Source organism: Camponotus floridanus, unplaced genomic scaffold, assembly GCF_003227725.1.
Source record: "Camponotus floridanus strain SB8 unplaced genomic scaffold, Cflo_v7.5 scaffold51, whole genome shotgun sequence".
NCBI classification, from domain to species: Eukaryota; Metazoa; Arthropoda; class Insecta; order Hymenoptera; family Formicidae; genus Camponotus; species Camponotus floridanus.
In genome coordinates this window covers 1,029,798-1,045,270 of record NW_020229670.1, presented here as the reverse complement: position 1 = coordinate 1,045,270, position 15,473 = coordinate 1,029,798, and the positions used below count along the sequence as shown (strand labels likewise).

General features: G+C 33.5%; 1 protein-coding gene across 2 annotated transcripts in view; it reads right to left on the bottom strand.

The window, feature by feature from the left end:
• The window catches only part of LOC105254391 (zinc finger protein rotund), a 207,768-nt gene that overhangs the window by 84,707 nt on the left and 107,588 nt on the right, over positions 1 to 15,473 (bottom strand). For both annotated transcript variants that reach the window (XM_025412504.1, XM_025412503.1), the window contains exons 3-4: positions 11,670 to 11,738; positions 11,538 to 11,589 (exon numbers count right to left, since the gene is read on the bottom strand). In XM_025412504.1, coding sequence (XP_025268289.1) covers positions 11,538 to 11,589; positions 11,670 to 11,738 — 121 coding nt within the window. The remainder of the gene's footprint in view (positions 1 to 11,537; positions 11,590 to 11,669; positions 11,739 to 15,473) is intronic.

Below are 15,473 nucleotides of genomic sequence, written 5' to 3'. Positions count from 1 at the left end.
ACTTGTAACCGGGGACTGATCATCCAACGAGCGAGCCGGAATAGAGACACACGGAGAAAGGGAAAAGTGAAGTGGAAGGACGGCAAAAAGAACCGACGAATAAAATTATAAGACGAAGGATGTGTGATGCGCGTTGAATATAACTAATATAAAGTGGAGTAATGGACGGATGTAAGTGGAAAATGCGCGCGCACTCTATAATCACGAACGATACGTATTCCGATAAGACTAATTCGCATCTTCATTCTTAAGTATATTATCTACTTTGTATTACATGTACGTTCATTTATTTTGTGTAAATATAAATCATCAATCTCGAATAAACGCGCGTATTATAATATTTTACATTGATGTATAACATTTTACAATGACGCTGCAAATTTACAGCAAATAATTTTATAACGCACGATAAAGAAATATATCTCGGTAATTTCAGATTACTATCAATAGAGTCTATCATCAACTTAGATATGGATAGTATCGAGAAAAAAAATTGGTAATTTTAAACAAGTCTTTAGAAGAGAACTTTACAAAAGCAATTCTCTTGTAATCCTCTTGTAGAGCACTTCTCTTGTAATAGAATAACAAGTTTGACAAATGATGGAAGAGATCCTTTCGCATTTAAATAGATATAGTTATTTTACAGCCTGGTTAACTGTATCTGGGATTATTGAATCTTTTGTTTGCATAGTGCGGTTTATTTCTGCTTCTTTGTAAACCTCAATCGTGCTACGAGATATCATCGATAGCACGTAGAGCGGAACGATAATAATACGTTTGATATACAAATGTATTTGATTCAGTGTGTACATACACGCTTTAATCCTTTCGTGCCCAACAGGAAATACATGTTCCACTTATGACTTTTCTTCGGAAGTTCGCCGCCCCTTCCACTTCGCTTCTCTTTCGCACCGCGGAAAAAAGAACTTTTAAATTGATGAGAAAAAAAAGATTGGCACTAGAATTACACCGATAATGATATATGAACTTGTTTTTTTTTTAATAACATATTAAAAGTTGTAAATTAATTATTATTTTTCTTCTTTCTCTCTTAGATAAGTTATATGATAACGTGAAAACTCTTTGTATTTTATCTATATTAAATTTAATTGATTTTACTTTAATTTTATTTATTACTGCTATGTTTGATGATCGGAAAAGAATCACTTGAAAATCATTAGATAATTAATATAAATAATCGCATGGCGCACGCGAATAAAAATGTTAAAATATAATTTATAAATTCTTAAGGATGTATTGAAGATATATTACAATCAATGAGATCACCGTGAATTTTTAATTTAACATTCTTAATAACATTCTAAATCGTCATGAATTATTTAAAATTTTTTTACTTGCTCCTTTAAAAGTTATTAATTTTTGAATTTTGCGATTTTAACATAGGACCCCTTATGTAAACGTTGAAGAGACAGATAATAAATTATTCACAAACTATAAAAAAACAATCATAAAAATTTCATTTTTATAATATTATATTCTTCATACATGTAAAAATGTTCCCACAAAGTTTTAAAACGATTTACTTGCTCGTTTTGAAATTATTATTAAAAAATAACTGTGATTATCGATTTGACGCAATATTGATAATAAAACGTGGCAATATTTTCTTGGAAATTAAGACCTATTTATAATAAAGAATACTTTGAAGTATGATTTCGTGATTTTTAAAAAATTTTTAATCAATTAGAAGTCGTATTCTGCCCAACTTTAATTTTTTGATACTTTGAATTAATTTTTGAGACAGACCAATACATCCTTAAAATAAAATTTTGTATTATAAATATGATATTGTATCGTATACGATATTGTATCGTGTACACTTAACACATCTCGACGTGCTTCAAGTTATTGCATAGTAATACATCAATGTTCACTCGCGCGATGCAAATAAATCAACGTACATTTTTGTCGATGAGTCGTCGCGCGTAGACGGAGCCATTATTTTGACTTAAAAGATTCGGAGACGGAACGACGGCCAAAATAGAAGTCGGATGCAATTCTGAAGAGCGGCGAGGTCACCGCGATACTTCATAAGTCCGCCAGCATTAAACTTCCATTGTGATACGTATATTTGTATATGTCAAACCGGTCTGAAGAACGATTCTTAAAGTCTTCGGGAACAAATTGATCGAAACTTGCACGAAACGCGTACGTATGTGGACGTTATTTTCGAATAATTTCATCACACATACGATAAACCGGTTGAAAAAAAAGCGACAGAATGCAACTTCTCATCAGACGCAATTCTTAAAACCAGTCCTATTATATGCGTCATCTAGCAGACACGACAATTCTAAAGTTCGATTTGTAATTGTTTGTTTTTGAGTTTCGAATAAATGAGGTACGTTTTAACGTCACTTAAAGCGATCAATCACGATTGCTTCTCATAATAATAGCTGAAAAAATCTCAAAAAATTTAGAATCTTTTAGATCCAATCATAGAACAATAATATTTACTCTTGTAAATCTCTTTCACTTGTTTACATCAAGATTTCCTTCACTTGTTTACATCAAGATTTCCTTTTCGAGTACTTTTATTCACTCGATAAATTTCAAAAATGAGCTATAAAATTTACAAACTTTGAAAAAATATTCAGCATTAGTAACTCAAGAAGGAAATATGTTTCTACAGCCGATTCCTAATTTGCATTCTATGAACAAATGGAAGGATGCTTACGTAATGCATTTTTGTACAATATAGTTGTTGTTATCAGGATAACACATATACAGGATGTCCAATTTTATTTTTGTCAGTCAAATATTTCGATATTACTTAGAGTGAGAAAAAAATGTTTCAGACAAAAGTTGTATGGCTTGAAGGGGGCCATAAGATGGTGTCATTGGTTTGATCTTGGAGAGTCATTTGAAGGTCACGTGAAGGTCACCGTCAATTTCTAAATGGAACCCTCTATTTTTTATTGCATATTCTTGTAGCTTATCTCGAGGGCTTTCCAAAACACTATAATAAAGTATTTCTTTATTGAGTATTTTTCGAGTTGAAGGGTGAATGAGGCTTCAAAAAATTTCTTAATTTTACATAAACCATAAAATATCTCGTAAAACATTCATTTTTCGATTATCTTAATACTTAATACTTTTATGTACAAAATAATGAGAGGAATCAATTGATGTAAGGAAAAAACATAGTTGTTCAAAAAAAAATATGTAATTTGCAATTAACAATTATATATTTTTTTTAAAAAACTATGTTTTTTCTTTACTTCAATTGATTCCTCTCATTATTTTGTACATTAAAATAAGATAATCGAAAAATGAATATTTTACTAGATATTTTATGGTTTGTAAAATTGAGATATTATTTTAAGCCTCTTAACTCGAAAAGTATTCAATGGAGAAATACTTTATTACAGTGTTTTGGAAAGCTTTCGAGATAAGCTACAAAAATAAGTAATAAAAAATAAGAGATTCTATGTAAAAAATTGAAGGTGACCTTCACGTGATCTTCAAACGATTTTCTAAGGTCAAACCAATGACACCAACTTATGGCCCCCTTAAAGCCGTACAACTTGTATCTGAAATATTTTTTTCTAACTCTAAGTAATATCGAGATATTTGACTGACAAAAATAAAATGGGACACCCTGTATATGCACATCGTATTAAGTCTGTCGCTTTTTTTTCCTCCATATTACGTAGACACGGTGATTTCATTGACGTCGAACATACAGTTCTAAACGGCCGGATAATAAAAAATAAATCAGCAACGGGAATTATTGACGAGCTTGACGATATTGATTAGTCTCGATGCGAAAGGACACAGGACGTTTTCGATGGCGAAGGTTAAAAGCGCGAGATGAATTACGCGTGACGTTGATAATAATACGCGACAATAACGGGGTAACTGATGAGTGGCTGGATTAATTTTTGGTTGATGTAAAATCCATTTGCTAATCGCGTGCCATCCACAATATACGACGAGCCGTCGTTATTTCAATAGACTTCCATTCCTCGACGTCGAATTCGTGCGTTTATTTTAATTTACCGTGACCTTTCCTCCACCATCGTAAACTTTATTTATCGCCGCGTGTGTATATTATCCTCTACGTGACATTCTTTATCGACATTAAAGGAACGTTGTTAGTTTATCCGTTTATAAATATTAAATGAATCAATTTGGCATTACAATCGTGAGCATTATATAATACCCGATTACAATCTATACGAACCACGTAAGTAAGAAGATCGTTTTAGCGAGGGCGTTTCCATGAAAGCGCAAATCAACTCATTCCTGATCGATGGTACGTTACAACGTCGCGTATATAAAATCGCAGTACGACGCCGTAAAATGTGCGAACACGAAGGGAGACTTTACTCATGATAAAATCTCCGGGAAACCGCACACGCGGGGAAGAAAAACGAGAGTGAAAAAACCATAAAAACACCTGAAGCACTTGATCGTGGAAACTAGACGATCGCTAGACGGCGACTATGGTATTCTGCATGAAAGTCGCGTTGCTATTGGTTTTCGAAAAAGATACGGAACATCTCAGGCATGAGGGAAAGTAAACACGTTATCTCGCATTTTTAATGTCGATTTTACGATTTTTAATGTCGATTTTACAATTTTTTTAGTGAAAATGTCAAGGGATAAGTCACTTTGAATTTATAATTTATTGAAAATGAAAGATTTTTAGAAATAATCTTTGGAGACGGAGATAAAAGAATATTTATCTAATCTGAATTTCGCGAAGAATAATTCGTTTTTTATCGATTCCATAATAAACTGTATAATTAAATCAATTGATATTTTTAAAAATATTTAAGGATGTATTGGAGATATATTACAATCAATGAGATCGCCGTGAATTTTTAACTTAACATTCTTGATAACATTCTAAATCGTCATGAATTATTTCAAATTTTTTTAGTTGCTCCTTTAAGTTATTAATTTTTGAATTTTGCGATTTTAACATAGGACCTTATGTAAACATTCAAGAGACAGGTAATAAATTATTCACAAACTATAAAAAAACAATGATAAAAATTTCATTTTGTAATATTATATTCTTCATACATGTAAAAATGTTCCCACAAAGTTTTAAAACGATTTACTCGCTCGTTTTGAAATTATTATTAAAAAATAACTGTGATTATCGGTTTGACGCAATATTGATGATAAAACGTGGCAACATTTTCTTGGAAATTAAGACCTATTTATATTAAAGAATACTTTGAAGTATGATTTCGTGATTTTTAAAAAATTTTTGATCAATTAGAATTCGTATTCTGCCCAACTTTAATTTTTTGATACTTTGGATTAACTTTTGAGACAGACGGTCCAATACATCCTTAAATAAAAATATTATTTAATATTTTAAATATATTATTTAAAAATATTTTTAAAAATATTGTATAAAGAGCGAAAGATTATTGAATTTAAAAGTTGTTGAATGAGTTATTTACGAGATCATCGTCTAAGACCTAATGTAGAACGTCGGACAAAGGGCTTTGCGAAGCGAAAGTTGTCTGGCAGCCACCGGAAGGGCCCATTCTGATTGGACGGTAAACTTTTTGCTCCTGACAAAAACATAAAAATATGACAACTAGATGAGATGACCATTTCCTAGGAATTCGTTCCGTTACGTAGATTTACCCTTTTCCCCTCGTCTTTCCGCGCCCCCGAGCCACCCGTTCGTTTCTTTCTTCTGCTCTCCGGACACGGAAGACTCCAACTTTTAATTGACCTCGGACTCTTCGACACGTTGTAATCCATGTCGAGAGCACGTTGTAACCGAGTTCCAGCCGCGTTCCAACACGTTCCACGTCCTGCATTTGCACAACGTGCTTTGATTCCGTACCGGGAATAAATGGGACTAATTGAATCTCCCCGCTTATTCGTAAAATATCACAATTTTTAGGGCTTCTTCAATATCTCGCTATGTACATAGAACGTTTGAAAATTATTCTTCCTTTGGACGGTGACCGCGATTCTTTACGACAATTGTTATAATTTAATTTAAAAGCATAATCATATTTTTCTCTTCTATTTTTAATTCTTCTCTTCGATTCCTCTCTCCTTACATAATGTTGCTTTAATAAGAATAATTTTTTGTCCTTTTTTTTTCGATGTTACTGAAGCACAATCATAAGTCAAGTTTTTGCGTGACATTAATACATTATTGTGGTAAGAACAGTGTTGCTTTGAGGAAACATGAGAAATGAGATGTCACATGCTCGTCTACATGCACACATTTGACAGAGCATGCAGTCCGATTTCTGTGCATGTCTGTTTACGTGGAATCGTCGGATCGACCTGTTTACGAGCCGATTCTACCCCTTCAAACATAAACGTACTCCGTTTCCTCGTATATTTACTCGTATGAAAAGAAATAAGAGTTTGCGAGGAAAGCAGATGGAGCATTCGTTATTAAAAAAGAATAGCTCTCACTCACGCCACACGTAGAAAAATATTTCATTTATATATTACAAGGTATACGAGATAGTACGATCCAGGGGAATGCATAGGAAGTCGATAAAATTACAAAAGTGGCACTTTGTTGATAAAAAAAACTCTATCAATCCGTTAAAAGACGGAAGTTCAAGTCGCTTTTTACGATCCCATTAAGATTAGTGACTAATCCGACGTCTCATTCTCTCAACAGAATCGTCAGACGTAAAATATTTCCCAATAATTACAGAATAATCAAGAAATCTTAGGTGAAAGTGTTGCATTAAAGCATTCTCTTGGATCGTCGGGCGAGTCGTTTAAGGATGTATTGGACCGTCTGTCTCAAAAGTTAATCCAAAGTATCAAAAAATTAAAGTTGGGCAGAATACGAATTCTAATTGATCAAAAATTTTTTAAAAATCACGAAATCATCTTCAAAGCATTCTTTAATATAAATAGGTCTTAATTTCCAAGAAAATGTTGCAACGTTTTATCATCAATATTGCGTCAAACCGATAATCACAGTTATTTTTTAATAATAATTTTAAAACGAACAAGTAAATCCTTTTAAAACTTTGTAGGGACATTTTTACATGTATGAAGAATATAATATTACAAAATGAAATTTTTATCATTGTTTTTTTATAGTTTGTGAATAATTTATTACCTGTTTCTTGAACGTTTACATAAGATCCTGTGTTAAAATCGCAAAATTCAAAAATTAATAACTTTTAAAGGAGCAAGTAAAAAAATTTGAAATAATTCATGACGATTTAGAATGTTATTAAGAATGTTAAATTAAAAATTCACGGCGATCTCATTGATTGTAATATATCTCCAATATATCCTTAAAAACTAGAGCGAAGAAAGTGCCGTCTCACAATTTAATCATCCACGCGAGATACTCGATGATCATTAGAGTCATTCACTAAAAGCTTGACATTGTGAGGGATGGAAGAAAAAACGTCTAGATATGCGACGGCACAATCTTACTCTTCAATAACAATTAATTTATGTTTTTAAGTTTTACACGCGCGTTTGTGTAACTGAAAGCACTTGAAAGCTACGTTCTAATTTATCAGTTTCTCGATTCTTTTTAGATGAAAGAAGTAAGTTGAGTTTAAATTGAATTAAATAAAGATTATATAAACTTTAATACTGATAACTTTTAATAAACTCAAAAGATTATCAATCAAAAGTTTTCACGCCGTTTTTATCGTAAAGATATTTAATATGAAACTTTTTTTTAACGACACAAAGATCGCGAATCTTCGAATAAGATTATGATATAAGGAAAAAAATGCACCATCTGTACGATTCGATTCAAAATACATACATTTGATGATCGAATAAATATACGCACAACATGTTTTCCCATTTGCTTCGAAATCGTGACAAATCTGGAGGCTGCCGACGAGGAATTTCCAAACGAGCGATTCGCATTATTTGACGAGCGAATACGATAATGAGACGAATGCGTAAGGAGGGGATCTCGAGGCTCGATCGTCCCACACATTCTTCTACCGACTCCTTCGCGAAGCCCGAAATTTTAACGTCATGCGATCTGTGCATTAACGAATAGTCCAGGATCTTTGCGCAATTGCCAGGCTGGAGGCTAATTTTAGGGCCCGTCGTAGACGGGCCGATGGGCACGAAGCGCGAAAGATACTCGACCAATAAAAGAAAAATTTAGAAGATTCGAGACACGCGATATAATAATGATCGTGAATGCGGATAATGAATCGATTATAAATTCAAGATCGTAAAAAGAGTTGGAATAAAATAGATTTTATTAATACGCACACTGAGAAAAATCCTTTGATTGTACCAACAAGACGTATATGATTGAAGATATGATTGAAAATGATTTTGGTTAAATCAAACAAGAATTTCTAGTTATCATGCTAAGACTCGATTTTTTATAACTAAAATTTAATAGATTTTATTATAAGGATTTGGTTAGTATTTTCTGGTTGGATCTATAAAATTTCTTGTTACATTAATTTCTTTGTTTACTCTCTTAACTTAACTTGTATTCAATATTTGCCATAAAATGTATATAAAGAATTAGTATTAACGTTAAATCCAAAGTATATATTTTTTTCTCTTACGAGCCGTGCCAGAAAGAGAACGCTAGCTCTTTGATTGTGTGTGTTTAAGCTGCATCCTCTTCTTGCATCATTGTTTATCAATTTAATTTCTAACAAACTAAATTTAAAATAATTTATTCAATAATCTGGATTGTATTTATCTAATAATCTTGTTAGAATTCAGAATATTAAACAGACTTTTGAGATTAGATGGACAAAATTTTAGACGACTTGGTGCTGGCGAGTTTATTAATCAGAAGATTTGATAAATTTAACAGGAAGAAATTAATCAGATTCATCTGGTAATTCCTACAAGAATTCTGGTTCGTCCATTTTCCAACAGACAGGTTGAATCTACCAGAATTCTAATTAATGCAACCAGATTCTTTCTCAGTGCAAAAAAAAATAAGTGTCAAATAAAAATTTATATACTTAAACTAACGCGTTCATTGTTTCATATATACGCAACAATTTATAATCTTAGAAGAATTTAATAATTTTAAATTTAAACAACATTATAGTCTTATTTTAATATTATAATTATCATCTCAAGAATATATAATTATTTAATTCTACTTTAAGAAAATTATCTTTGATTTAAAAATGTTATTTTCTATCCAACATTGTTTCTTTTCTATTCAAGAAAATTAAATCTTAAATCATAAGAATATATTTTTCTTGATTGAACTATATTAAATGGCTTCATTCAAATAAACAATTATATTTTTTTTTAATTAACGCAATATAATCTCATGTCAAAATTTCCATATTAAGACTAAATATATTTTCAAAGCAAGAATGGTCCTTTTCTTCTGTGTACTTAACAAGAATATAGTTATTTGAAAAAACGATAGACAATAATATTAATAAAAATGAAGACTCCTTGTTTATTTCCATTACTTCGCTTTAAAATTTCGTAATAAACTGTACATAATAAAGAACAGTAAGTAAAAAAGTTTCGTCTAATAAAAATAAAATTGGTATATTGCTTGAATAGCGTAAAACGGATAATGGCGTGTCAGATGTGTTGAAAAAATAGTATTGAAATAATATTTGTCACGAAAGCAATGCTGGCCGATATCAAGGATGATGTTGCAGATAGCAGTACGACAACTTTTTTTTTATCTGACAGGTTTGCGTTTCTCTACAGCATGAATCACTGACGAAAGTCCGTCGATCCTAACGAGAATGGTAGGGTAGCGGACTTATCTCATAAACGGCTAGGCCAGTCGGTTCGCGTGCCATTGGCAGTGAAAAACATAGATTGAAGCGTGCCTCTCCTTTTATGAACAAAACTACCGATTGCTTAATCCTTTTTAATAAGAAGAAAGAGAAAGCAAGAAACTCGGCTCATCCGGGATTGTCACCAAAATCGCTTAATGTTTCTTGTTGTATAAAAAAAATAATATTTTATAAATCTTTACAGATAAAATGTCACGTGTGATGTCGATTTTTATATATATTTCTTTATTTTTTCTATATTTTGTTATATATATACTAAAATTAATTGCATTATATAAAAGCACTTTTAATATTTTACAAAGATATAAAAATTAGATTATATGTGATATTTTTGCCATTTATACGTTTTAAATTTATACGTTTTAATATTAAAAATTTTTAATTTTTTTATAACTTTTATGCTTCACTCTTCAAAATTATAAATATGCTTACTATTGCTCAGTAAAGATGTTCAGAAAAAAAGATTTCGAATGCATTGAGAAAAAAACGTTAACTTGACCAAATCATTCAAGTAAATTATTATTTTTTTAATTGAAATATTTAAATTAAATAATACATATTAAATATAACATGACTTCTATTTAATTTAAATATTTCGATATTTCAATTAAAAAAATAATAATTTAGTTAAACGGTTTGGTCAAGTTAACAACTTTTTTTCTCAGTGTGTATGTAAAAAAAGACGTCAATTATCTGTCTTATTTATTTTTATACAGACTATAGCTGCATCTATTTAAATAAAGGCATACATTAAAATTCAAGTTTTAAAAAACAAGAGAAAGAATCGAGAAGCTAAATTAGGAAACGTCAGCAAAGAAAAATAATGTTCTAAACGTAAAAAAAGAATGTTTACGAATGCATATTTTACTATTCGGCTAGATGATAATAAATTCACATTCATACGTGTTCTTTTTCTCGGTGCAGTGTCCCCACTCTTTCTCTCTGACTTTTTCTTTCGCTCCTAATCGGCGATCTTACATCACGCATGCAGTCACAACCGGTTCCCGGACCAGCGGTCAGGTCGTAGGAAGTGTTTGCATCTGACGCAAAGTCGCGACGCTAACAGATATCAAGACGTCCTCGACGAGGTCTCGATTGAAACTTGGCATGATTTAACTGCTTACGATGATCTCAATTTTTCTAGTAAACAAATCCTTGATTTCTATCTCGATTCACGATGGTGATTAAGGTGTTTCAGACGCTTATTTATTTATTTATTTTTCATCGTGTATTTTTTTAACGAAATATAATTTTTCCTTTAACACTTTTTTTGTTCTTGAATCAAATAACGTTCTTTTTTACTCTTTTTTGGACGTTTACTAGAAATTATTTCAACAATAAAAAAAATTTTATAATAATTTTTTATATTAATTTTATATTAATTTTTATAATAATTTACAGATTTATTAAAATAAAATCTGTAAAATTAATTAAATATGTTTTACATATATATATATATATATATATATATATATATATATATACTTGTATTTATTTAAAATAAAAAAATATTTTAATAATATAAGAAATGAAAGCTCAATTAATTTTTGCGTTAAATGTCATTTCTACGAAATATCTTTTATAAATATAATATTAATATTATATAATTTTATTTTTGTGTCGATGATTTATATACGTAGCTTAAACTTTATCTTTATATCTTTTATTGTCTAATTTAAAAATAAGACAAAGACGTCAAATCACAGACTAAATATACGCGCGGTAAAAATACGTGAAAAGATGTAGATTAAGATCATACAAACTCTTAGAACTCACCTTTCTGCAGCTGACCATGATCCGCGTTCATTTTCGCCTGCAACAGAAAGTGCTGCGCTTCACCAAGTAGAATTAGCACGACGGCGATATATGTAATAGACTACTAAAATATTTCGAAGCGGGTTGTCTCACCTCGTAACCTTGTTTCGCGCCTCGGCTGCCACCCCAATAGTCGCTTTCCTTGTCGTGCGGGGCACATTGCTGCGACATAAAAGAGAGTGTCACTATTAGTTCTCGTGGCACATACATCTTCAATGTAGCTCAACTTTTTAATCGTTTAGTTTTAATTGTTAATTTAAAATTTGTATAAAAAAGAGATATCCCTTTCGTGATAGGAGGAAAAATTATACTAACATTTCTTAAATTTTTATATTATATTAATTTATATTAATTTTTATTTAAAAAAATATTAATTTATATTAATTTTTATTTAAAAAATTATATATATTATTTATATTAATTTTTATATTATTTTCAAAATAACTGATTAAATATAAGATTATTACAAAATGAATATATTGAAATATGTATATTGGCTATTTTCTTGAATTTTTAATTTATTCGAAATGTTTTTCTTTAATATTGCGATATATATATCTAATCTACTATATCAAGGAGATATTAAGGAATACAAATATATGTGTATGTATCATTCTGAAAGACTTGTATACTCTTGGACAAAAGTAACGCATAATTTTTTTTCATTTTTTCATTAAAAGTTAAATATCAGCTTTTAAAGAAAAAGTGAAAAAGAAATTATGCGTTAATTTTGTCCAGGAGTATATATGCGAGCTCTTACTGTTCGCTATAAATAACTCAACGTTTCACTAATTAACATTCGGAAACTCCTTTGGAGATTCAGAAGCGTACTTCCGCGGGATTAATCGTCTGTGCCACCTTGCGATGGTTCAATGGCACGCATAGAGCGACCACAGAAGAACCATCGAAGGATGACCCCATTTCCCTTCCCACGGTCCTCTAAACCACATCTATCCCTCGGCATGACCTTCCACACCTCGACAGAGCTCGCGCCAGGTCGCTTCCCCGAGAATTCGGAACAGACTGAGCCCCGTAAACCGAAAGTTCAAACTACTTTCTTCCGAGAGTTTCCCATTCGAGTTTCTATCCGAGTTTCCCATTCGAGTTTCTAAAATATAAAATATTGTACACATCTTCTTCAGAATTATAATAGAAATAACGTTTGCCTGTGAAATACATCAATTTTTGTTTATATAAAACTATTTAATGATATATCGAAAAAGCAAAATGCGTACATCGCAAAAACTACAGAGTTCATGTAACCAGGAAATTGATAAATGAATAAAAAAATATTATTCTGTAAACATCCTATTACTTTCTGACGTATACGATGAATAGAATATTGATGAATATTTGATGGCAAGTCTTTTCGAAGACCGAACCCATCTCTTACGTCACACAATTTTACATGTATAATTTCTTACGTCATATAATTTTATATATATATATACTTCTAGATGCGTAGATTTATTATAAAAATATTTATTAGTATGAAAAATATTTCGAAGCATTTCATAAAATAAAAAAATTAATAAAAAAATAATATTAATAAAAAAATTCGCGTAACATTAAAGAAAAACGCTTTTACTTTGATAGAGCCTCATGATATAATCAGGGTCAAGGAGCTGGATATTGGATCCGAAGAAGACGACATGAACCGAGTCTGAAAAGGGGACAAAAATCGTGCCCATCCTGAAGAAGGGCTAGTAGCCCTTCGAGCTACAGGTGGCTCGTCAAACGATCCGATTCTGTCGGAATCCTGTAAGCGGCGAATAGAGCGAAGATACAGACGTCTCTGGACCAAGGATGGATGATGGACTGTCGATGATTCTCCAACGAAATCTTTGCATCACGAAGATCGTGATGCGAGACAAGGGAGACCCTACGAAGACGCGGAGCTTCCCTGACCTACGGAAGTCTGTGGGACGATCTGTGTCTATTTTAAAGAAGAGAAACCAGAGGAAGAGAGTCGAGGTAAGTGGAAGACGTATTCGAAAGCAATCGACTTTGTTAGCGGCTAAGTGGGAGAGATGGTAGGGGTTGAGATATGAGGGAGAAAATCTCATCTCCCTTAATCCAATCGTATGTTACCACATGTCGCATAATAACAGCTACGTGGCTGTATTTAAAATCAGATCTAGATAATGAATAATACGGAATAAAATTCTCGATATTTAATTCTCGAGTTTCATAAAATGTTCAAACAATCAACAAATCACGTCGAAACATTAACATTTGAGCAAAAAAAATTTTTCTTAGAATCACACTTTTTCTCAAAGATAATTATAACACTCATTAAATAATATGAGAAATTTAATTCAATCTTTTTGTCTTACTCAAGATAATTTATGATCCAGAAAAAGATAAATAGGAAAAAAAGTGTAAATTATAATTACGTAACGGCAAATATAGACAAATATTATTACACCTTGCTCGCACTTCGCAATCGTAAGATAAAAATACACCAAGACGTACTTTTTTTTCCGAGGAAATAAAAACGAAAAATATGCATAAAATATAATCGTTATTTCGAAATAATCCAGTAACGTATCTCACGCGCGCAAAAATGTAGCCGTACACATCGGCATCGGAGATATCAAAAGCAGCGGACGTATCAATCCAAATTGAATCTAGCGGCTCTCTACGTGTGCGCGGTTAAAATTCAGTCGAATAATTTCCATATCGGTATCAACGATATGTACACCAAAGTGGCAGCGAGCCGCTCGTCGAGCCCTTACGTCCAGGTTTGCGCCCTACGTGCCCGACAGAGAAGAACGTGCCGGAGGCAACTCCGGATTGGTAATCCAACCTACCGCGGCTCGCTCGAAGGGAAGATATAGAGAAGGAAGAAAAAAAGAAAATACATTTTAGCTCGCATCCAGGCACTGCAGCCAGTTTCACCACCGCGCCAGCGCCCGTTTTCCACCCACCGCCGCTCCCCCCTCACGCACCCCCTCCCCCCAGGCCCTCCTTTTCCACCTCGTACTCCCTTTTACGCCCTTCTTTATCTCTCCGTCTCTCCCCCTCGCGCTTGTCGTTGAGCGTCCGCGAGTGTGTACGTGAGTACGTGGTCGAGCCGATGGTCGAGAAGAGCGTCCCGATAGAAAAAGGACGCCGACGCGCGGCGTCGGTAGGTGGTCGGGTAGTCGCGAAAAAAAAATCAAACAGATAGGAGAGTCGGGTAAGGAGGCGAGGCGGGGGGGGAGGGGGGAGGAGGGAGTGAGAGGCAGGGAGAAATGAAAGGGAGGAGCGGGAGGAGAGGTGTGAGCGAACGGGAAGAGAAAAAGGGCGGAGGATAGACGGGGGGCGAGAAAGAAAGAGATCACGTGCGTATATGTGCGACGCGAGGGAGAGGGAGACGGAGCGGATGCTCGAGGCGGTATCCCGATGGCGGGGGAGAGCGGCGCATGGGCAGCCGCTGGAGGGGGCGGGGGGGGGAAAAAAGGTGTAAAAAAATGTCGGAGCCGAGGAAACGGGAGGAAAAAAATCGGGCCGTCTCTAACGGGGGTATGTAGAGAGAGAGAGGGGAAGAGGGGGAGGGGGGACGGGAGAAGGAGGAGGGATGGGAGAGAAGAGCCGAGCCGGGTGGGTGGAGGGCGAACAAAAGAAGGACGGTGGACGGGCGTAAAGGAGAGGAAAAATCGTGGGACGGAGATGAAAGAGAGAAGGCGGGAGAAAAATCGAGAGCGCGCGAAAGACGAAGAGATAAAACGAGGGGGAGGACGAAGACGGAGAGTCCGGGAAGAACGGGGCGAAGCGAAGCAACGGACGAGGGAGGGGGGAGGAAGAAAAAGAGTGCGAGAGGTTAAGAGACGGATAAGAAAAGGACGGACGGATAAAGGGGAGGAGGATGGGAAAGCGGTACCGAAACGGAAAGGGAAAGAAAGAGAAAGAGAG